This window comes from Solanum tuberosum, unplaced genomic scaffold, assembly GCF_000226075.1.
Source record: "Solanum tuberosum cultivar DM 1-3 516 R44 unplaced genomic scaffold, SolTub_3.0 scf00174, whole genome shotgun sequence".
Taxonomy (NCBI): Eukaryota; Viridiplantae; Streptophyta; class Magnoliopsida; order Solanales; family Solanaceae; genus Solanum; species Solanum tuberosum.
The window spans coordinates 261,832-285,544 of record NW_006239103.1 but is presented as its reverse complement, the minus strand read 5'-3'; the positions used below and the strand labels follow the sequence as shown (position 1 = coordinate 285,544).

Here is a 23,713-nt window from a genome sequence, read left to right as displayed (position 1 = left end):
ATGAGTCCAATATAGAAGACATTATGTATGTTGATAATTTTCAGGATGAACACACAATTTTTGTTATTATTTTTTTTAAAAAGTAAAAATAATAGAATACCTATAATTCAAATTCTCAACCAAAATCTAATTTTTGAGTCACCGTTGGCATTTGGCATTGCACTACAAAGGTTTTATTACCAAAGAGATTCAATAATATTTTATAATTATTTTTAACTTGATGTACAATATCTAAAATTCATTTTCTAAAAAAGACAACTTTAATGTATATTTCATTTGAATTGGCTCAGAAAATAATCAAAAGAAAGAGATAATAGCCAAAACTATAATTGAATAATCATTTCTTTTAAGAATTTCATAACTAATTATCATTTAAGTGTGTTTCAATACATAGATAATGATAGTTCAAGAATGAAAAAAGACAATTAATATTTAATGGATAAAATTCGTGAAAAAATAATAATAATTCAAGTGTGTGTTTTATTATTATCTCTACAAGAAAATAAGTATCATAAGTGAATCAAGAAACATGAGATCATCTCAAGTTCAACAAACATCAGGTGATTTCTTTCTATCTTCAAATTTTGATGAATAGAATTAACTATATTGATTGAAAAAATTAATTAAAATGTTCGCGGAGATCAGACCGGACACCATGATTATAAAAGAAAAGAAAAAGGTTATAGCCCTAAAACCCCTTTTAAACCCTTTACATTTCTGGGACTGGGGAGTTCCCATTTTCATTGCAACAAAATCTCTGTTATCAAAGGTAAAATTACTAATACAAAATTCTATCTTATGTAAATCCCTTTTAATTCACACCTCTCCATGTATTAAAAAATGGTAGAAATTAACAAATAATTTTATTTTTTATATATATAAAAAGGGAGAAAAGATTTCAGCTTTCCTTCTCCTTCAATTTGGGGTTGTTTGTTCTTGTTCTTGTTTTTTTTAATTTTTTTTTTTTTTGTTAATGGTCAGTATATTGAAGCACTAAATTGTGGTTGGTTTCAGATTTTAACTACATATATTCAAGATTGCTCCTTTTTTTGTGTTTTTTTTTTAGAATCAAGAATGTAAGTGAACATATTAAAATTTTGTTCTTTTTCCAGGTTATTGTCATTTTGTGCAAAAAGGGGGTGTTTTTCTAATCTATAAGAGTTGTTCTGGTGATTTATTGAGTTGAAAAATGCCGGATATTGAGAGACTTGTGAATGATTTTGTTGCAAAGCTCAGCAAACGGTTAGTACTGCAGTTATAGGAAATATCTGAAAGAATCACTTGTTTGATTTGATTGGCTAATATGGTTATCTGCTTTTCTGTTTTTGAATGATAGTAAGGTTGAAGGGTCACAAGCAACTTCGCGGCTAACAGCAGAGTTGCTTCGTTCTGTAGTTTCGTTGCAAAGATTGCCACCTACTAACTCAGCTGCAGTGCTCATTGAGGCTGTGAGCGGTATAGGTGTTAAATTGGTTGCTGCCAACCCTGTTGGTAAGCGTTTTATCCGCTAATACATGAATGAGGATCTGCTTGTAGATATTTTGATGTTCTAGAATGGAATTTATTTTTTTAAGTATACGAGTTATTCAATCCTAGTTGGTAGTGGAAATTTGGATGCTGGGGATTTCTTTTAAGCGTATAGGTTGGGACAGGATATTTGTCTCTGTTATGCAGTCTTCTTGTGTTCCAAATGAACGGAAAAATTCTTTCAATGATATATTTGCTTCGTGTCTAGTTTGATACCAGTTGCTTCACTTGCTCAAAATATAGAAAAAAATTGGATATGCCTGATTAACTAGTTGTGTTAACTTTGTTTACTAGTCATGTGTAGGAGTAGGAGTAGGAGTAGGACTTATTTGATCTATGGGTTTAGTGTAAGTCATTAACTGCAGCTGCTGCTCCATTTGTTTGTTTCATTTTAGGACTCGAATGCTGTTAACATGTAGTGCTATACTTTTTTTTTGTTGAAATGGTAACAACTTTGTATTAAAATCATAAAAAGGCTGTGAAAGCCATAATTAAGGAGAAACTGAAGCAAAATATAAACTGTGAGTTCCCAGTGAAACGATTTGAGTGTGTTGAGGAATTCAGTGATTCTGTCCACCTCCCAATCATTTAAGAGTCTCCTGAACTGTAGTTCCAACCTTGATTTGAGTGTTGGGTGTACTTCTGCACATTTTCTTAGGCATGAACCCCATGTCTCATTATTTGTCAGTCCAATTACTAAAGGATGTGTATATATATGTAAAAGGGCCCGGTGCACGAACATCCTGCGTTCACGCAGGGTCCGGGGAAAGGTCACATCTGAAGGTGTTGTGTAGGAAGCTATCCTGACGCAAGCATCCGTCACTAATTTCACTGCTTGAGCCCGTTGATTTCAATGCAAGGATTGTCAACAGTACTTCAAATTGATACCAGTTGCTTCACTTGCTCGAAGTATAGAAAAAATTGGATATGCCTGATTAACTAGTTGTGTTAACTTTGTTTACTAGTCATGTGTAGGAGTAGGACTTATTTGATCTATGGTTTAGTGTAAGTCATTAACTGCAGCTGCTGCTCCTTTTGTTTGTTTCATTTTAGGACTCGAATTCTGCTAACATGTAGTGCTCTACTTTTTTTTTTGTTGAAATGGTAACAACTTCGTATTATAATCACAAAAAGGCTGTGAAAGCCATAATTAAGGAGAAAGTGAAGCAAAATATAAACTTTGAGTTCCCAGTGAAACGATTTGAGTGTGTTGAGGAATTCAGTGGCTCTGTCCGCCTCCCAATCATTTAAGAGTCTCCTGAAACTGAAGTTCCAACCTTGATTGCTCCAAATGTCAACCCTTTGTTTTTTATTTAAAATGAAAACATTCGGATATAAGAGCTTGAGAGAGCCATCTCCTATACAGTTGTCCTCCCAAAAGGATGTTTCAAGTCGATTACCAACTTTAGTGCTTATCTTGCTGCTGAAAATTTGCCAGAGATTTCTGATAGTCTTCTGGACACTGACCCCATACACAATGTTGATTGATTTTGTCTTCTATGGTCTTCATCTCCATAATTATCTTTGATCACCTTCTTCCACAAAGATTGATCTTTGTTGGAATATCTCCATAATCACTTCATGAGCAGACTTTGATTCTGCTTTCTAAGGTTCTTTATACCTAGTCCTCCTTGCTTTTTACCGAGGGTAAGAGTTTTCCACTTCACAAGGTGGAAGCCTCTTCTTTCCTTGCCATAAAAGTTTCCTTGTTACTCTCCTCCCTCTGTCAAAGCTAAGACATATACCTCTGCTATGCTAACTATTTGCACACATGCACATTTAGGGAGAGGAGGAGGAGGGAGAAATGGTGCCCTAGTTTCGATTTATTTCACTGTTTAGGTGTGCTTCTGCACATTTTCTTAGGCTTGAACCCCATGTCTCATTATTCGTCACTCCACTTACTAAAGGATGTGTATATATATGTAAAATGGCCCGGTGCACGAACATCCTGCGTTCATGCAGGGTCCGGGGAACAGTCACACCTGAAGGGGGTGTAGTGTAGGAAGCCTATCTTGACGCAAACATCAGTCACTTAATTTCACTGCTTGAACCCATTGATTTCAATGCAAGGATTGTCAACAGTACTTCAAATTGAGAATTTATAGTAAATTAATGACTTCTGAATTCTGATAGCACTCTAGATTAAGTAATCATATTTATTTATGCCAAGAATGATATAACCAAAATTTGATGAAATTGCAGAGCTTGCTGTTGGAAATATTGTTAGGCGTGTTCTTCATATTATCCGGGAGGAGGATCTCTCTCTTTTGACCAGTAAAACGAGCGACTTAGATTTATCAGCTGCAAGTGATGATGAAGGAACCATAGACCAGGATTATGACCCAACTCAATCTGCTGCCGCAGCTGCAGCTGCAGCTAAGAGTTTTCTACGGCCTCCTTCATTGCATGCACTTCTGGAGAATATGTCGGATAAAGCTGTACCGAGTAACAATTACACCTCCTCTTCAGGTGGAGATTCTGAAGAGAAAACCAAAGGTAAATGCTCCTGTGCTACATGAATTTGAAGCAATCTAGTCATTTTTTAGTTTCAGTACTGAATTATCTGTTATTCTGTGTTGCAGCTGATAAACTTGCCAGGACTCGGAAGTTAAAGCATGATGTTATTGAGGCAATTAACATATTAATTGAAGATATTGATACTTGTCATGATCTGATTGCAGAACAGGCAGTTGAGCATATTCACCAAAAGTATTTACCTTTCGCATGTACTGGAAAATGTGTCTTCATTTTGTTATGCACACTACATATTTCAAGTAACATTGTAGCATGATTTGAACACATGCAATGGATATTGTCGTTTCACTGTTCCCCATAGTTTGTTGTCCAGGGGTTTTCCCTTTGCAGTTCACAAAAAAATTATGATAGGTTACTCAAGACTTACAGCTTGGGTGCGAGGAAAATGCTACTTCCCTTGATGGATAGACATTTTATCTGATAAATTAACACATTTTCTTCATCAGTGAAAAATCTACTGTTCCAACCTTACTGTGAAAATGACAAAGATAGGTTTGTAGCTTAAACATTTTGCAAAATATGTGGTTGCTTTCCTTCTTTACATTGCTCCGGGGTGATATTGTTACAATCATTATTGCAAGGCAATTTTTTTTGTTGTTTTAACTTTCACCTCTAATGTATTTATTTGTTCTTTTTCACTCTCTTTTCTAGGCATATAGCTGCATAGTTGTGGTGAATGTATGTAATTTAATTAAAATGTGATAGCTAATTAACAAATGCATTTTTTTCAGTGAAGTAATACTAACACTAGGTAGTTCGAGAACTGCCTTTGAATTCCTCTGTGCCGCAAAAGAGAAAAAACGGTCTTTTCGGGTGGTTGTTGCAGAGGGCGCACCGAGGTTTGTGGAGTATTCTGTAATTTCCGAGAAATAAATGAAACATGAACCTTCTTTTTCATTGTAACTGTAAAATTTCCCCTCTTTGTTTGTGCTTGATCAGGTACCAGGGGCATGCTCTTGCAAAAGAGCTGGTATCAAGAGGTCTACAAACTATAGTTGTAACAGATTCTGCTGTTTTCGCAATGATTTCTAGAGTAAATATGGTAACTTTCTGGATTGGCTATTTTTATGCGTTGTACCAATCTGTAACCTTGTTCTGCTGCTTCGGCTACCTGCGCTCAGAACCGTAACCTTGTTCTGTAGGTTATAGTGGGAGTTCATGCAGTGATGGCCAATGGTGGTGTCATTGCACCTGTTGGAATGAACATGGTTGCACTTGCCGCTCAAAAGCATGCTGTTCCATTTGTCGTAGTTGCTGGCATTCACAAGGTATCTGAGCTTTATTATCTCTACGTATTACTCCCTCCATTTCAATTTGTTTGTCTTACTTTCTTTCTTAGTTTTTCAAAACGAATTCCTCTTTCCTTTTTTGGCAACTTCTTAATTCTAACTTTCCACATGACATATTTTAAGGTCACAAGATTGAAGGGCATTTCGGTATATTCCACATATCTTTAGTTTAAGACCACAAGATTAACAGTCTTCTTTATTTTCTTAAACTCCGTGCCAAGTCAAAACCAACCAAACAAATTGAAATGGAGGGAGTTTTTTTTTCCTTACCCCTCCCCAGGGTTCCAGACTTTTGCTCCTTTGGTGACTTGAACCACAATCTTAGAGTTGGAGGTGGGACGTGCTTACCATCCGTGCAACTCCGAGTCTGAAATGGAGGGACTAACTATCAAAAAGGTATTATTAAGGTGTGTGTGTGTGGGGGGGGGAGGTTGGAGAAGAGAAAGAGGTCATGAGAACTATCAACTTGTACAGTCCAACCGTTTAAGTGGCTATTCTTTTAACTTAACTATTGGCGATTTTTATACCTCTTGCTGATTATCATTCTCAATTTAGAAGGCTCTGATAACATGAGAAGAACTCAGCTTTTCAGGTTTACTAAATGATGTTCAGAACCTTTAAATGGTGTATAAGGTTGATGTAAAGCTTTGCAGATCCTTGAATCCATTTTGAGTTGACCATAAAGTTAATCCTTTTTACGCTTGCCACTAGAGCAGCAAACTCTTTTTCTACTTCTCGCTGTACTTATCATTAGCTAGTCCGTTCAACTGTTTTCTTTCTGCTACAGTTGTGCCCTTCATATCCACACAATCCAGAGGTTTGTCTGAATGACATGCGATCCCCTGCTGAACTTCTCGAATTCGGGCGATTTTCAAACTGCATGGAATTTGGAATGGATAGTGGGGCTCCTCTTCAAGTTGTTAACCCTGGTTTTGATTATGTGGCACCTGAGCTTGTCAGCCTTCTCATCACCGACATGTGAGGATTCTTTACCATTTTCGAATTTTTATTTGTCTTTGCAACAACGATGCCTCAATCCCGAACTAATTTTGGCTTGCACATAACAAAGTAGCTTGGATAATACAGTTCTACATTGTATCATCTACTAATATACAGGAATCTTTTGTTTTGTTATGTTTAGTATAGGTTAAATAATTAATTCATGTTCCATTCAGTATTGATGATTCAATTTACTTTTCAAAAAAAGAAGTAAATTGGACTTAGACAGACTTAAGGATCAACATGGACCATGAGGATTAGCCGACCCCACCTTGCTTGGGATTGAGGTTTAGTGGTTGTTGTGTTTAAGAGGGCGTGCAAGGGGAATTCGTAATGTATTAATTTGCCACTTTGGGAATTAATAAGCAGTTTTATGATAATAATACTCCTTGCATCTTTCTGATCTACAGTGGAGGGCATAACCCGTCATATATGTATCGTCTCATATCGGACTACTACTCAGCTGATGATTTTGATTTGCAAGGGAGGATACATAAATGAAGGTGATTCTTCCTTTAAATTCTGGCTTTGACTTCCAAATAATCTTTCTGAACATTGAACATGTTTGTTGGCCATTTTTAGGAGAAAAAATTGACTGCTTCAGCAATGAAAGCTACTTTTATTATTTAACCCTGGTTAATTTGCTATCTTCTGTACATAATGTCAAATAAAAATATAAGAAAATGAATCTTTTTATAAAGCGTCTATAAACGCATCAGAATCTATAGCATAGCAAGAACTATAAAGAAGGAAAGAAAAGCAAAACAAAGTTTTATCTCAATTTCAGACTACTGCATTTCCTAGCCTTGGATTAACTTGATTCAGTGCTTATATTGGGTGCGAGTAAGTTTTTACCTCCTGAAATCAATCTTTGTTGGCGAGTTACTATGTATCTTTCGTCTATTAGACTCTTACTACGACCATACAAAAACTTGTGTGATTGTTGCTTTAATGAGTTTTTTGTTTTTGCAGAAAGTATCTTGAAGCTCCTTACTGAATTTAAGCAATACATGCTGATTTCAGGCATCTTTTGGAGAGCTGTAGTTGACTGATGAAGAGAAGTGGCAACCAAAAAATCAAATGGAATGTGTTTGTTATCTACTTTGGTGGATAGCTTTAAATGAGCTTTTTAGCATAAACACTTTCTGAACATACTGTACTTTGTTCAGACTAAGTTTTGACTTGTTTAATGTAATGTAATGTGTCCAAGGTGGTAATATTAGTTTGTTTCGTTCTTGTTATAGATGAATGTTTAGATGAACTTTACCTCTTGAATTACATCAATCCTTATATGCATTTGTCTCTCTTGAATGTAAAGGTTAAACGAGTATCGCGCACACACAAATATATACCTCACAGGTCTTTCGAGAGGTTAAAGAGCATCTAACGCAAAAAGGACCTTTCATTCCCTTTTTTGCTTGTGCATAACCACTCTTCAGAAGCACCCCCAGCATAGAGGGACCAAAAAACACCTTTCGTTCTTCACCCTTAGTCCGCGACTAAGTGGGGATTATCTGAACTTCAGAAGCAGTGTCAACAGCCTGCATTTCCAGGTTAAATTGTTCTTTTTTAAGATATGAGAGAATATTGTTGGTATTCATGAAAGTAGGTGATCAAGATATGATTGGAGAGTAATATCATGAAAGCATATAACTACAAATTAACAAGCAATGCCAAAAAATAAAGTTATGGTTTTTGAGGGCATCAAAATTAGTGTCCAAACAAATATGCTCTCAGGTTCCAGGTTCTACTTCTTGCTGAGATCAATTCCAGCTTTCTTGGCTACAGCATCAAGTCCATTTTTCTCAATGGTCTTTATGGCCTTTGTTGAAAGCCTCAGTTTCACGAATCGCTTGCCTTCCTCCCACCAAATTCTCTTGTATTGAAGGTTTACGAATTGCAACTTTTTCGTTTTGTGGTTTGAATGAGAGACCTTGTTTGCCCTGTTGGACTTCTTGCCAGTGAAGGGGCATATTCTACCTGAAAAAACAGAATGTACTCTTTTAATATTCTATACCGTACTTATCACAAAGAGGAGACAAGATATTTGAGCACAACCGACAAAAATGCATGAAAGCAAGGGGGAAGGAAAGATCATGATGGTGTAAGGCAAAGGATGATTCAATAGGAATATTTGATTACTCTTGTCCCTAATTTTTTTTTTATTTTACCTATTAGCTCAAAGGCTTTAAGTAGTTTTGGACTTAAAAGACAAAGGAATTCAGGATGCAGTTTGACAAATGCAGCAACATTAGAAAGGGAGTCAAAGCAAGAGTGTCAGTGATATAGTGCTCCTAATGACTCTCATAATGTGCTTTCTGATTAGTAAACTAAAGCTTCATCAATAATCTAAAAGCCAAATACTGCCATTACTGGACATTACAAAAGAAGTCAACCCTTCACAGTTTGTTGTCATACAATGAGCACGAATTAATCAAGTTGTTATCATCATATTCAAAATATAATGTACACCAGAGGGGCTAACACACCGAAGATTCAATTTCTGTAGATTTTTCCTTCCAAATCTGCAGCTAACACACTCTCTCAGGCTCTCATAATTGGTTTCGCCTTCTTTTTCACTAGTTTGGTCACTAAGGATAAGGACACAAGTGGGTAAGTAAATATTAAAAAATTACACAGTGCAGAAGGTGGATTTGAGAGGTAAATGAATTTACCATATTCTTGATAGCGAGAAATCTACTTTCATAAGCTTTGGATCTCATTAAGCTTTTATTTCACTATTAGGCTGCAAGTTTCATGGAGAGAAGAATAGGCAGATGGCAAGCTCCAGACAATGAAAACTTGCCAAAAGGAAATCCTGTTCATTATCAGGAAAGGTGAAAGCAAGAAAATGAAGCTCTGTCTTTAGGCTGCACTCAGTTAATGAGACCTAAAAGGCCTCAACAAGAAGTATAATATCTTCTCATGCATATAGTATTTCTTTTGTAGCTTTGTCTATAAATTGCAGCATAGGAATGCAAACTTTGTTAACCAAAAAACTGTTGATACCATCTATATAAGAAATTTATCCTAAAATACTTTATAATCCTTTACTTGGACAATCTGTTATGTCTTAAATATCGGCAATCCCTAAGTCAGAGAACAAAGAGCCAAGGAGGAAAAAGCCAGGGATCATTTAGTATATGAAGACAACTATGGACAAACTTCCAAACTATATATCATATTCTATCAATCTTGTTCTTATTAATGCAGTTAACACTGCAACTCCCTTAAATCAGTTTGATGTAGTCCATCAAGCTCTTCCCAGTTCTTTAATTTTGCACATGATGAGGTTGTCCTATCCCTATTTATTGCGACTGGACTTTTAAACCCCTGGAATGATGACACCCCTTTAATCTCCTCTAGAAGTAAGAAAACATAAGAGGTTGTTTAGATAGTAGACTATAATATGGTTTTTAATCATTGATTTTGATGTGTAACTTGATATGTGAATTATAGTCAAGTGCTCAGTTTACCATACGACAGATTTCAAGAAAACAATACATTTAGTTTGCAAATTGCAACTGAATTAAACTTTTTCCAACTTTAGCTATGTCTTCGGATCCTCCACATTGTAAGGGATAATTTTCATCCCATATCAGCAGTACTAACTTTCACTTGTTACTGAACAATCTAACGTGATGTGTTGTTAACACAAAGCAGACATCTGAATTCTAGACACCAGACTACTAAATGGGGACTCTGGTATGGAAGTAGCAATTATCTGAGTACCAAACAACCTCATGATGATTTCGGTCCCGTGACCCTTCGAGTAAGGCCACTTCACACACACACACACACACAAAAAAGGCTCCCTGCACCAAAATGATGATTTATCGTATTAACATTTTAAAGTTATCATCTTTTCTTGTTTCCCCATCAATGTTCAAGAAGAACTTACTATCCCTAGTTCAAGGGTAGAGGGACCGAAGGTGTATACCATACAATATCCCTTTATATTTGATCCAATTAATCGAAATTCAGAAGCTGAAATTTCACCTCTACCATCAATAGGTCTACTAGGTTAATATTTCCGCCCCTCAAACACGTAACCTTCAGGTCAGCAAAGGAGCAACCTTGCAATTGCACCAAAACTCTTTTTTTATTTTAAATAATGGTAATGTCGGGTCAGTTTGCACATACTTGAACAACCATTACCTTAAGTAACAAGTACTTAAGAAAACTTCAAATCCTCAGATACAATTTCTTTATGACAATTGTGGTGTATGGCCCGTATGTGCGCACCTCGACTAATTCTAAGGTTACCTACTGCCTCCCACAAGCACAATTTCTTACACATAAGTCACTTCATTAACGAAACCCAACAGTTCACTCCAACAAACAAAACAACAAACAGTTCATGTGCACATCATTAGACCAAAAAAAAAAAACCAACAACTAAAAACACAAAGAACACAACAAAATGGTAGAGAAATTACGAGCAACAGGTTGAAGGGCTGTCTTGAAAGGAACAGAAAGTGAAGCAGGAGAGCTCAAATTGGTGCTTGAAATCTTGATACCACTCAATTGAGAAGTGAGAAAACTCAACTCTGAGCTCAATTTCAACTTGGGTAAAGCCCTTTTGGTTACTGCAAATGTCCTGTTACCACTGACTGCTGGCCCTCTGAGGCTTATACCTGCCGTGATTGTCGCCATTTTTGCTCCAATTCCTCAAAGCAAGAATCTTTTTTTTTCTCTCAAGAATGTTGTTTTTTGATGAAGGAAGTTAAGAGTGGATAACGAAATGGATGTGGGTAATGGCTTTATTTCTTGGCCTTTTGTTTTTTAGCCTTATGGTGCAAAGGGATTATTTTGGCAATGCTACTTTCTTTTTTCTGTTTGGTATTCATATTCATTGGACTAAATTTGAATTTGTGCATTGCAAGATTCATTTATGGAAATAGCGTGTGTTGCAAAAATAGAAATGCTTAGACGGATGTGTTCTCATATATGATTAGATAAGATTAGAACGTTTGTCAAAAGGTGCAAGTAACACGCATGTGAGGTCGTTTGAGATGATGATTTGTATGTGTGAAACTATGGTAAGTGAGTATGTTAGATGGAGACTAGGTAAACGTAACTCCACCCGAAAGAAGTTATCTTGAAAAAACTATAAAGATGTCAGCACAATGTAAAGAAAAAAATCATTTGTATAGGCGATAATTACTGGTTGAGGATAGATTTGAAATTTATTAAAGAAATACTATTATTATTATTATTATTATTATTATAATTATTATTATATATTTAACTTTTTCTTTTACCTTAGTATAATGATATAAAGTTAGTTAAATAAAGGAATAAGAATTCAAATAGCAGACTCCAACTTAATTGGAACTAAGATGTTATCTTAGTTATGCTTTTATCTTATTTCCCATTAGTTACTCACGTGGAGTCTTATATCACAAACCAAACGAAGAGAGTATTAAGACTATACCAAAATCAAATCATTACAATATTGAACATCTTTACCCTCTTCAAATCCTACTCATCATAAACCAAACGAAGAGAGTATTAACACTATACCAAATCAAATCATTAGAATATTGAACGTCTCTACCATCTTCAAATCCCACTTATGGAATCACACTAAGTATGCTATTGTTGTAGTATATTAGGATTAAATGTCCTTTATCTCTCGAACCAAACAACCCCTAAAAACTATCATCTCATCAACTGGCCAACATCAACTAGAACTACAGGCACAAGATATTTAGGAAAAATAACAAGGCAAATAAGTAGAAGATTTCAAGAAGCCATAAGATTGTGCTCCTATATATTGTAACTTGTAAGTAGTAGGTAAACTGTTGCAACCTAAAAACAAAGTTGTTAATTTTTAGATAACATATTACAAATGGCTCATTCCTTCATCCCATTCTACTGGGATAAAACATGTATTCCGCTTCAAATCGGGTACGACTCTCGCACTAGCAAAAGGTTAACCAAGGCATCTCAATATGGTAAAAATTGCAAACAGTTAAGCATCGCGAAATCCTATGTTAACGTCGTTCAAGTTTGGGGAGATCTGCATAAGGCATTGAATGGGCCAAAAGAAATTAGTTTTGTTAAGCAAACTTTGTCTGATAGAGATCAAGGGGAACATACTCCACAGTCACTATCCGGTCATCAAACAGTCGTCCATGTAAACAATGAGCAGCCATGCTTGCAGCTTCTGCTCTTCTAAACTCCACAAGTACACAGCCAGGATCGAACGCCTCAGTAATAGAAATTTCTTCCTTTTTCTCAAGTTCCTCTGGAGCATCCAACTCTTCTTTCGATGAGAATTCTGGTTCAGAAGCTCCATCTGCATTTCCATTGTCTTCCTCTGACTTAATTGCTTCCTTAACTGGTGATTCATTGTTTATCTCAAGATGCTCCAGTGGACTGGGATTAGCATTTTCATCTTTCCTTTCTGAAACCATACCAGTATGGGTAACCTCGAAATTTTCTTGGAAGTTTGTCTCTTGAGCAGAGACACTACTGTCATCTGGTAGAGGGTCAGAGCTGTCGTCTTTTATTAGCTCCTCAGAAGGTCTATCATCGGAATGACTGCCACCAGCCAAAGCATCGTCATCTCCAGCCTTTTGAGAATCACCTTGTGAAGTTTCTGATATATGTGTTTTACTATCAGCTTCCTCATCACTATTGGTTTCCATGGGTTCATCACTGTTGGGGAAGTGTGGCCTACCAACTTCCAACTCATGATCATCACTGTTGGGGATGTGTGACCCACCAACTTCCAACTCATGATGATCACTGTTGGGGAAGTGTGGCCCACCAACTTCCAACTCGTAATCATCACTCCTAGTGATCGGATCATTTCTGTCACACCCTTCCCCAAACTCCATATTGCTATCATTCAACGTAGAACTAGTATCCATAGCAGCAGGATCAGATGTGAGAGAACATTGACTTTGCTTTACAACATTAATTGATTTAACAGAGCCAAACCTACAGGATCGAAAGAACACTTTCCAGATCAGTGAATAATTGACTAGGAGAAAAAAAAAACAATGACATTAAGAAAAATGACTTTTCATAAATAACCTGGCACACTCCAATCTGATGTCTTCCAGTAATTCTTCAAGTTCTGCTTCAGACAAAAAATTGAGTACATTTGCATCCACCTGGACAGAGCACGATGATTAGAGGAAAGACTTTAGTAACCCCTTGGTAAGTTTTTTGCAACATCTAAGAAATATAATCCCAATTACAGAGTTTTTAACAAAAAACATCCCCAAAATATACCTCAAAGGTCAACTACATCCTTAATATATCACTGTTAACAAGTAACATCCTTAAAGTATCAAAAAGTTAACAAGTTTAGTTCAAAGGTAGTTTTCATGTCTAAAACTAACAGTGAAGCCAAGCATACACATTACTAGTGACGAAAAAAGAAACAAAATTGAGAATGAAAAAGTGGTCGTGATCCCATAGTCTTCTTCTTCTGCAAATTAGGCATCCCACGAAGCATTATTTTTCTCTATACCCAGTGAAATTCTTCAAAAGTTTGCTCGTACTGGGTATTTTTCAGTGTTGGCTTGCTGCAAGTGTACTCCCTAAGTATTATATTGAATTTCTTGGTGGGTTTGGCATTAACCTAGCCCAAGTTTCTTGATTTCACAGGTTATGAACCAAACCAGTTACGGGGAAAAAGAAGACCAAACCAGGTAAAGATGCCTTTGTTTTACTATTTCAAAAGTTGTCCAATTCCTCATTAACAAAAAGAAAATTTCTAGTATCTTGAGGCAGAAACTTTAAAAGAGTACAGAATAATAGGAAATGAACTATTGAACTCTACAGACAACATGCAGTGCCTCTCTTTCCATTCGAGTGCCTGGTTATTCTTCAAAAATACATTCCCTTTGTTAAATAACGAAGTCCAGAGAATATACAAAGAAGGTTTTTGCCTAATTCTAAATTCCGAGCCAACACTTTCTATATTTTTCTTTGTTTTTCACCCAAAACAGAACCTCTTAAACAAAGCTTAAGATTGATTTGGAAGGATAATAAAAAGATTAGAAAAGTTGAGCATGGAGTTGAAGAAAAAGCAATGGATTTGCATATAGGCAACTGACCGACGTATACAAACTGAAAAAATAAGCAACTAAAAAAGCTAGTGGGTTGACGAATCCAAAGCAACTTGGGGAAGAAACATCAATGTGTTTTATGAATCCAAGCTTTCTTGACTTTCTTGACTTTTTTTTGGGTCACATGTAATGCGTTTGCTTGGCTTTTCACTGTTAGTTTAGACAAAAAACTAACTTTGGACTAAACTCGTTTACTTTATGATGCATTAAGGATGTCGCTTGTTAACCAATGTCATATTAAGGATGTAATTGACCTTTGGGGCATAATCCAAGGATATTTTTCATTAAAAACCCTATGAAAACAATAACGCCTTAGACCCAAGCAAGTTGGGTTCAACTATCTGAATATTAAAAGTTTAAGCTCCTCGGGTACAATATTATAAAGTTGAATTTCTCTAGCACTAGAAATTCTCTACAATTTCTACTAGCATCTACATTTTTTACTGGCATAACAAGCAGAATATTTATTTAATGAAAATGAACTTGACGTCACAAAAATAATAAATACATACCACATTTTTCAGCTTTAGAACTTCCGTGTGCTTCTCCAAAAGTGGCTTTGCATGCTGCGGAATCCGGTATAAAGGTGTATTTTCATCTTTGTCCTGAGTATTATGTGTATCTTTTGGTCAAACTCGTATTACCAAGAAAAAGATTAAAAAATGTACCTAAAGCCAAAGTAATCTGGATAAGAGGACTTGAGATAAGTACCAGTAAAGCAGTATCTGGGACAGCCTGAACAACAGTTAACACTTTTCCACCCAACTTCATACCATTAAGACCAGCGCAAGCTTTAAGAGTAACTGAATGGTCAACATACTGAAATGGTTGAAATAATTACTTTAAGATCAAAAAAAGACGCAAGAGGAACTTGAACTTGAAGAAGACTTGAGAGTTCACAGCACTTGATTCATGGAAAAATACAAGGGACGGAGAGGCTCATTATGTAACAAACAAAGGTATCTAGCCAATAAGTTTACTGTTGAAGCGATAGTGATGCATAATCCAAAGCATGGTAATAAAATATTATAAAAGGAATACTCTACCTGCAAAGAAAATTAAGTCAAGCATATATGAAACTTGTGTGTGGCAAGCTACTTTTGGCACTAAAAGAGTTCCACTGGAGAATTGACACAATCACCAGTACAAACAGGGTTATTCATTCTCAACTATTAAAAGGGATGAAGAGGGCTTGCGAAATGCTCTGCAGATCATTGAGAAGGAAAGGAATTAAAGAGTCTGATGGCTAGAAAATCTAATATGAATAGTTAAGAGCTCCTCCAATCCTTCTGATTTATTTCCGTCTGAAAGATGATATCTTTTTGGTATTGGCTCACATTGATAGAATTGATGTGGAAGCTCACATATGGATCTAAAGCAGTATTGGTTATTCTAGAGCAATTGTTTGACAAATGTGTAGAAGTTTTGGCACGTCTTTCTAAAAAGAAAAAGTTTACTTGTCCTACCTTAGAGAAGAAAAGTAGCAGAATGAGAAGAGAAAACTTTACAACACAAAAAGAGTTCAAAGAGGATAGCATGCCGCAGCCTGAAAAAATTGATAACAATGCCCTTTTAAGGTATATTTTATTATTAAAATAAAGATAAAGTTTTGTCAATACATAGTAGCAAGATGGTGCATGATACATCCCCTTTCTAAGCCAAGCACAAAACCACGTTGTCTGTCAAGCCAACAGGTACAAAGTCATAAACAATCTTTCCTTGGACAATTTCTACAATGCATTTGCATACATGTCTATGATTCAACTTTATTCTCTCCCATGCTCTTTACATGCTTAAAGTGTTGAATCAATTTGTTTGGCGCGACGGACCAACTCTGTTTTAAACATGTAAAAAGAACTACTTTTTCTTCATTCACCCTTCAACCCAGAGAAGATAGTTGAAGAGGAAAATGATCTAACTTTTAGTAAAATGACAATTTGCTCATTTTTTCTACACTTGGTACTTCCAGTAATTCACTAAAATGAAAAATAATCTTAGCCAGCAAAATACGATATATATAAGACTGTTTGTTGCATAAAAGCTACCTTTGAACCAGAAGGAAAGTGCATTTCTGTAAAGAAAAGGATGTTTCATTTAATATGAGAAAGGTATATACAATAATCCAAGAGTACCTCAAGAAATGCACAAGGTTCATTGAGATCTGAATTCATCCTGAAATGGTAAGCTTTCAAAGGTCCAAAGGCTTTAGCAATCTCCATAAGCTGAAATAGCATCAGGTAAGATCAAAATCACTAGAGAGTACGATATTCCTTTGTTCCTTCTTTTTAATTAAGGAAAGGTTTCAAGACATTTTTCAGTCTTACCATCTCTGATGAAATAGTTCTTGAAATTCCACCAACAAAAATCTGCAACACATGTAAAACAAAATTGTTATGTAAGGGGAAAGGGAACCACAGGACTGGAACAGACTTGAAATATATGGGAAGCATTATGTAGAAGCATTCGACGACAAATAGACAACAAGTGAAATACTGTATGACCAAATTCCAAAGAATTCCTTGTGGAAGCCAAATTAAAAAAAATATTCTGAAGGTCACAAATGTGACTCGTCAAGGAATTAAGGCAACACCAACAAAGAAGAAAAGCAATCCAAATGTGACGTCCTCACAATCCCACAGGTTCAAATGAGGAATTTTGTATCTCAACTTAACAGTGAGGGAACATTCATACATCAACATCTAAAGAAAATCGAAAACATACATCATAATCTGTAACCTCACTGTCCAACATATAATTGACCTACATGAATTCATGCATTGCAGTAGCATAGAGCAGCTGTTGATGAGTTTACTCAACAGATGGATCATTGATTTCTGTATATACGAGTCTCATACGACAACATACATAAAAGTGCAGCACACAGAAGAAATTATTGGTCTCAATTCTCAAATATGTTGTCCTATTTCAATCAGATCAAGTGTTGATATTAGTTATTACGCCAAGCTGCTGCCATATTTACATCTTTTTTCATATTACAGTTTAAAATCATTTTGAGAGACTGTGTTTCTTGTTTACGCTACAAAAAAAAATGCAAGCAAAAGAAAACACAATTAAGGCTATTAGCTCCCTTCAAAAGTACTTCCATTCCTTTCTCAGACTAAAAGCTAAAATACATGTAACATTTTAAAATACCTAAGAAGTTCTTTTACAACTATAATAAACAGAGCTCAAACTCTTGAACGTAAACTCTAAATATTAAGTAAAGCAACCAACTTTTAAGAAGTCCTGTTAAATTTGATTAGATCAAACTAACTGAAACTGACAAGACAAGTACTACTAGCAAGAATAAATAGGAGATTTGTACTTTATCACAAGAAGTAAAGATTGATGGATATTGCAAGTACAAGGACAACACATGGCACAAGTGACTGTTGCGTCCAGTTCTGACAGGCAGGACTAAAGGTCAATCCCAAATCATTTGTGTTGTTTCAGATGCATACCTTATAAGAAGAATCCTCTACAGTGTCATCTATCCTATCAGCTGCAGCCACTGACTTCTGAGGAACACCAGTCTGCATGAAAATAGCAACTGTCTGAAAACCTGCTACATGAATAATGACCACAGTATACCTCAGAAACTGAATACAAGAGCAGAATAAATCACAGTTTCAACATAAAGAGGTAGCACCACCTTCCTACGACTTAAATACACATTTTAATGCATTGTCAAATTGTAGAAAATACAGAGCAACAAATGTTCTACATTAACGAAACTCCCCTACCATAATATCCATATTTTACTATTTTACTTCATTTGATATAACTCAACTATATTCTCCCTCCATATTATATGCAGTGAAATCCACCATCCTCATTAGCAAAGCACCATCGTCATCCTCCAACATCCAATTAAACAGATGATCAAGTGAGTTAGCATCCTCTGTGCTGAGATATAAGCTGAAGGGTATTGAGGGTACTATAAGAAAAGATCAGAAGGACTTCATATCAATACATCCTAAACATAGGATATACCAAAATCTTGGTGCCTATATTGTTGCTAACAACAACTAAGGGACTATGAAATTTATATCAGGTCAGAGGTTATCTTCCACACTGAACAATCCTTCAAGCATTGCGGACAAGTCCAACCTCTCCATGCATCCTACTCTTTGACTAGATAAAGATCTTGGCTTTTATTTCTGATAAAGATGGACACCTTGATTTTTACCTGCAAGAACACATTTTACTGGGGAATTTTGTTTGTTGCCTGTCTATTTAATCTTTAATCATAGGTCAAGAATGGATTTAAAGTAATATGTATTAATGGGGAAAGAGGAGCAGCTAAGACAGTCATACTTAGCATCCCTTGCACAACAAAAGACAAAATTCATACAATAATCAAACTCCAAAAGTCATATAATAAAGAAAGGAAGGAAAGGGAGAAGAAAATCAGATTCATTTTAACTAAGAACACAATTTTTTTAACTCCTTATTTGTACCCACTTAGACCTGCTCATTAAGATGATAAAATAAGTACACGACTCATTTCACATGAAGGGGTGTTTGGGTTTAAAATGTGGTGTACCATTTTTCACATCCTCGTATGAAGATTACAATCGAAAGAAAAGACATTGTTTCCTCCCTTTATCTAAGGGTTTTCAGGAAATTTAGTAACCTTGAGCAAACTTTCTTCAGCAAAGTCTATATCAGTGGACACCGGAATTTACTGATTGTTACATATAATGATCAATAAGAATTGGCAACCAAACTTCAATTCAAACCCCTTTTAACACAACACTGACAACCAAATTTTAACTCAAACCACTTTGACCCAATTCAATTTTAGCCCTAGTGGTATCCAGTAGTTTTCTTTTTCAAATCACTTTGAACCTGCACAGATTTTAACCCAACTACCCAAACGATAATGAATTGTCACTTTTTAACCAACACTAAAATTTAGATAAACTGCATATTGCATAACTATAACATGTTACATAAGTTAATATGCAAAATACCATCAACTTCCCACACGTTCCATACAATAGCAACAAGAGAAAAGCAAAAAAAGGTCAATCTGAAAGACGAGCACAATCTACAAAGAGTCTCATAGTTATAATTCTTACAGCCACTTCCACGAAGTCTTTTGGGCGTCTGATTTTAAGAATAGAACCAGAGAAAGATCTTCCATCAAAAGATATTGCAGCAGAAGCATCCTCGGGGGTTAAAAATTCTAAAAGAGCTTGACACTTCTCCTTGTGTATCTGCAGTGTAGAAACAGTAAGCAACGGAAATCTCCATCCTGCTTAGAACAAGAAAAGAAGAAGAAAACATACCATACAGCTGATACATGGTTGGGTTCCTTGAATGCGATTAACTCCTGAAGACATCAAGAAATTATTAATCCAGTCCAGAATTTCTTTCTCAGAGGCGGAGTTTGGCAAGTTCTCTACATAAAGCCTTCTCATAGGTCGTGTGGCTTGTGTCAGCTGGACGGAATCAATTGCATGTATAGATGACGATAAGTAATTATATGAAACACTGGCGGCCTTTGTTGTGTATGAACTAGCAGGAATCATGCTAGAGATCTGATGTGTATTTGGTATTACAGACTGCATTGAAGACTTAACACTAGAAGGAACAGAACCAGTAACACTGGTACCAGCTGATGCAGGTGGTAGATCCCACCAAGCAGCTTTTCGTTCTGGAGAGCGGTTAGTTGGGGGAGGAGTTTTAGCAGCAGCCTCTGATTTCCTCTTTCTTGGTGAATAGCCACCAAGACCACTTGTAGATCCTTCATGGCGGTTGGATTGGCTATCTGAACCATTGCTGGATATCTTTTTATCCAGATCATAATGTGATCTTCCAGATTTATCTTTGGAAGAATGAGAGGAAAACTCACCACGCTCTCTGAGATCATGATCTGAATGCTTATGTCCTCTCGGTGAACCAGAACGAGACCTTCTACCCCGATCTCTATCATTCTCTCGACTTCTTGACCTTCTTCTCTTTGGTCTTTCTTCCTCTAGATGAGCCCGAGAAGCTTCCACTCTTCCAGTAATTTCAGAAACTTTCACTGAACTGTGTTTTCTATCGGCATTCTTGTCTCTATTTCTCTCCTCCTCATCACTTTTCCTTCTAACTGATTCAGACTTTTCTTTAGTTCTGTCAGCATAACTATCTCTCCGCCCGTGATTTCTCAAATGCCTTTTCTCAGCCTCATTCAGAAGAGCACCATTTCTCTCCTCATCATCACCTCGGTGCTTCCTTCTACCTGATTCAGACTTTTCTTTAGTTCTGTCAGCATAACCATCTGTCCGTCCGTGATTTCTTGAATGCCTTCTATCAGCCTCATTCAGAAGAGCATCATTTCTCTCCTCATCATCATTTTGGTGCTTCCTTCTTCTTGATTCAGACTTTTCTTTGGTTCTGTCAGCATAACTATCTATCCGTCCATGATTTCTTGAATGCCTTTTCTCAGCCTCATTCAGAAGAGAATCATTTGACATTTCCATATCTTTCCTCTTCCTGTATGACTGTCTCTCATCCTTACCAGGAATTTTGTCTTTTCTTCCCTCTCTGTGTCTGCCATCAGTCTTATCTGCCGATTTCTCCTTCCGGGTCAAATCTCTTGAATGTCTTTTACCAGTTTCATTTCCAGAATCATCAATAAAATCCTGATCTTTTCTTCTCAGGACAAGACAATCTTTATCAGTGTTGCTACCAGCTAGTCTCTTATTGCTTACATCTTTATTCATTGACGTCTTCAATTTGATTTCAGATTCTCTACTTTCTCTGTGTTTATCCCTAGCATATTTATCAGCCATCATATTATCCTCTGTCAGAGTTGGCCCTAACTTCCTAGAATTCTCCGAATTATGCCTGGAAGCACTAGGTAATGACTCGTAGCGATGTCGCTCAGGTTCCAAACAATCAGTGGTTTTCTTAGGCCTGTCTTCTTTATGTGATACACTGTCAGCTCCTACAAAATTGTTCTTAATGTCCCTTTCCTCTGCTTTACTTTTCCTTCTAAGCATAATTTCATCAAAGCTGAGAGGTCTTGTCCTAGCTGATGTGCCATCACTGTTGTCACCCTTTGATGAATTATGTTTACCATTCTTATCTTTTTGTCGACTGGATCCCATAATACTAACCTACCAAGAAGCTAGCAATCTTTCAATCAAATCCTCAGCATATGGGACACAGAAGGATATGTCACCACCTGACTAGATGCAGAAGTCAGAGACTCATGGTCATGCATCCAATCGAAACACATTCAAAGGAAGAAAAAATAGCTGCACGCAAGGAAAACATATTCATCATACCTTCTAGGTAATTAACCATGCATCTAGTTGTAAGAAACAGTAGAGTCATGGGTGCTCATTTCTTTTAACGTAAAGTTGTTAGACAAGAAGGGTTTCTTTCTTGAAGCTTACTAATATTTCTATAGTTTAGTTAGTAAATGAAATACTAAAAATACACAAAAGTGAAAAACAATAAAGAAAATATTAGTAAATAGCAGTGAAAAGGTAAAAAAAGAAGAGTAAGAAAATGTAAGAAAAAGCTGCAGTTTGCTTTTTTCAATCAAAAAGATATGTTGTTTAACAAGATTCAAACTCTCGCTACAGGGCATCAGCATACTCAAACTTCAGCTTCAGAGCCAAAGCACCCATCGGACCTTTTAGTTTATGGATGCTCGCAAATAGGTTATAATCAATTTTCCAATATTTTCTATATACATATGCAAAGAGAAAACAAACCATGAAAGAAATGTTAGGCCACAATAAATGCTTAGTTTTTTTTTCAACAACCAATAAATGCTTAGTGGTAACCAGTAGACCTAGACTAAACATGTAATTATCCAGGTGCCCTGTTTTTACACCTAGGTTATCCGTTATAGTGTCATTCAACTTTCAACATATCCAACATATGTTTATTTATAAGAATGTGTTCTGGCATATTCTAGTTTCTTTTTATGGTACACTACTTTTAACCTCTTGTTATTTGCATCTATTTAAAGCCAAACAACATCCCATGCAGATAACAATCCTCAAAGCAGAAACTCTGATTTTTTATTTTCCGTACTTGAACCATAATTTTTATGAAAAAGATGGAAGCTTTCAGAAACGAAGAAAATTTTCTCTTCTTTTTTCCTTTTTCAGGAGTTCAGAAGGTTGTGTGCAATGCAGAGAGCCTGAGCTTGCAAGAAATGCACATACTTCAGAAAAATCATTGAAATACCAAGACATCCAGAAGCTAAAAATCTCAAATATAATCACCACTCTTGAGCAATGAACTATGTGTTACTTCATTAACAAGACGACCTAGCATAAATGACTAACTAACTAACCAATCTACTCAAGCAAAGAATTGAGCTACTGCACCATTTTAACATATCCTTAGTCATTCCCTCCTAAACAAAATTCCGCCTACGTGCACATTGCTGATGCCAACACCCAATAAAAGACAGGTGATACCTAGCTCAAACCAAGATAATTTATAATGAATCTCAAAATATTCCCACCTTAACATACATTTAAAAAAATCCACAAATTTCACTCACAACTATAGAATTCTTCAATGTAACACAGCCAATTCGAACTTATATAAAAGTCCTCACAAATGAATTTTAAAAAAAATAAAATCAAATGTCAAATGAAATATAAAATTGCAAAATGATAAACCTTTATAAGGAAATTCCAATCGTTAATACTGAAGAAATCAAAAACAAAACTTTAATCTAACTTAACACGAATGAAATTATCGTCTGCTTATTCGAAATGTACAATGAGAAATTTATCGGCATATGAGTAACGAGCAACGTGCAATAACAGAGAGGGCTAATTTTAAGTAGATAAAGCAGCTACAAAGTAATGAGCAAGAAGTTAGCTTACCGGAGATACGAACGGACAGTGTGCTAAGTCGCCGGAGAATCGCCGGAAAAGTATGGAAAGAACCGATTAAAGTGGTTCCGGGGATTATCGATTGGGTTGAATGTCTGAGTAGAAAGCGTAAGAAGGAGAAAAACCTAGACATGCTAAGATATTATGCATATTTATGTTTCCAATTATACCCCTATGATCATTTTTAATATTTTCTTTTAATACAATTTAGCAAATTAAAAGGACATTATTTTTTTATTATATTTTATTCTTATCATCAATCAAGATTTATATTTCACTAATATTGGATACTCTGTTAAGATTTATTAGACTATATTATAATTTAATTAAAATAAATCGCTTATTTATTTTAGTATTTGTTAAGATTAGAAACTTTCTCGTAATTTTTGTTTCACTTTCATTTTTTTTCAAC

The 23,713-nt window shown here is 35.8% G+C and overlaps 3 protein-coding genes across 6 annotated transcripts; 1 reads left to right on the top strand and 2 right to left on the bottom strand.

Moving 5' to 3' along the window:
• The first annotated feature begins 678 nt into the window (after nucleotides 1–678).
• Nucleotides 679–7,646, top strand: LOC102580093 (translation initiation factor eIF-2B subunit beta-like). Of its 3 annotated transcripts, none has more exons than XM_015311886.1 (11): nucleotides 679–769; nucleotides 1,113–1,242; nucleotides 1,337–1,491; nucleotides 3,730–4,023; nucleotides 4,110–4,236; nucleotides 4,794–4,901; nucleotides 5,002–5,104; nucleotides 5,205–5,330; nucleotides 6,139–6,329; nucleotides 6,761–6,853; nucleotides 7,374–7,646. In XM_015311886.1, exons 2-10 carry the CDS (start codon nucleotides 1,190–1,192, stop codon nucleotides 6,849–6,851), a joined length of 1,248 nt encoding a protein of 415 aa, XP_015167372.1. In that variant the 5' UTR covers nucleotides 679–769; nucleotides 1,113–1,189; the 3' UTR covers nucleotides 6,852–6,853; nucleotides 7,374–7,646. The 3 variants fall into 3 exon arrangements, with proteins under 3 accessions (XP_015167372.1, XP_006354459.1, XP_015167371.1); XM_006354397.2 differs by having other exon boundaries at nucleotides 7,323–7,646; XM_015311885.1 differs by lacking the exon at nucleotides 679–769 and adding an exon at nucleotides 985–1,003 and having other exon boundaries at nucleotides 7,323–7,646.
• A 281-nt stretch (nucleotides 7,647–7,927) lies between these two features.
• LOC102579775 (50S ribosomal protein L28, chloroplastic) lies at nucleotides 7,928–11,119 on the bottom strand. The gene is made up of 2 exons (XM_006354396.2): nucleotides 10,790–11,119; nucleotides 7,928–8,330 (listed from the first exon to the last, which is right to left on the bottom strand). Exons 1-2 carry the CDS (start codon nucleotides 11,004–11,006, stop codon nucleotides 8,098–8,100), a joined length of 450 nt encoding a protein of 149 aa, XP_006354458.1. The 5' UTR covers nucleotides 11,007–11,119; the 3' UTR covers nucleotides 7,928–8,097.
• Nucleotides 11,120–12,085: 966 nt separating this feature from the next.
• Nucleotides 12,086–23,424, bottom strand: LOC102579232 (uncharacterized). Of its 2 annotated transcripts, XM_006354395.2 has the most exons (11): nucleotides 23,293–23,424; nucleotides 20,673–21,693; nucleotides 19,735–20,540; nucleotides 19,525–19,662; nucleotides 17,902–17,973; nucleotides 16,765–16,806; nucleotides 16,573–16,662; nucleotides 15,152–15,259; nucleotides 14,953–15,045; nucleotides 13,398–13,477; nucleotides 12,086–13,301 (listed from the first exon to the last, which is right to left on the bottom strand). In XM_006354395.2, exons 2-11 carry the CDS (start codon nucleotides 21,541–21,543, stop codon nucleotides 12,416–12,418), a joined length of 3,186 nt encoding a protein of 1,061 aa, XP_006354457.1. In that variant the 5' UTR covers nucleotides 21,544–21,693; nucleotides 23,293–23,424; the 3' UTR covers nucleotides 12,086–12,415. The 2 variants fall into 2 exon arrangements, with proteins under 2 accessions (XP_006354457.1, XP_006354456.1); XM_006354394.2 differs by having other exon boundaries at nucleotides 19,735–21,693.
• Nucleotides 23,425–23,713: the final 289 nt, after the last annotated feature.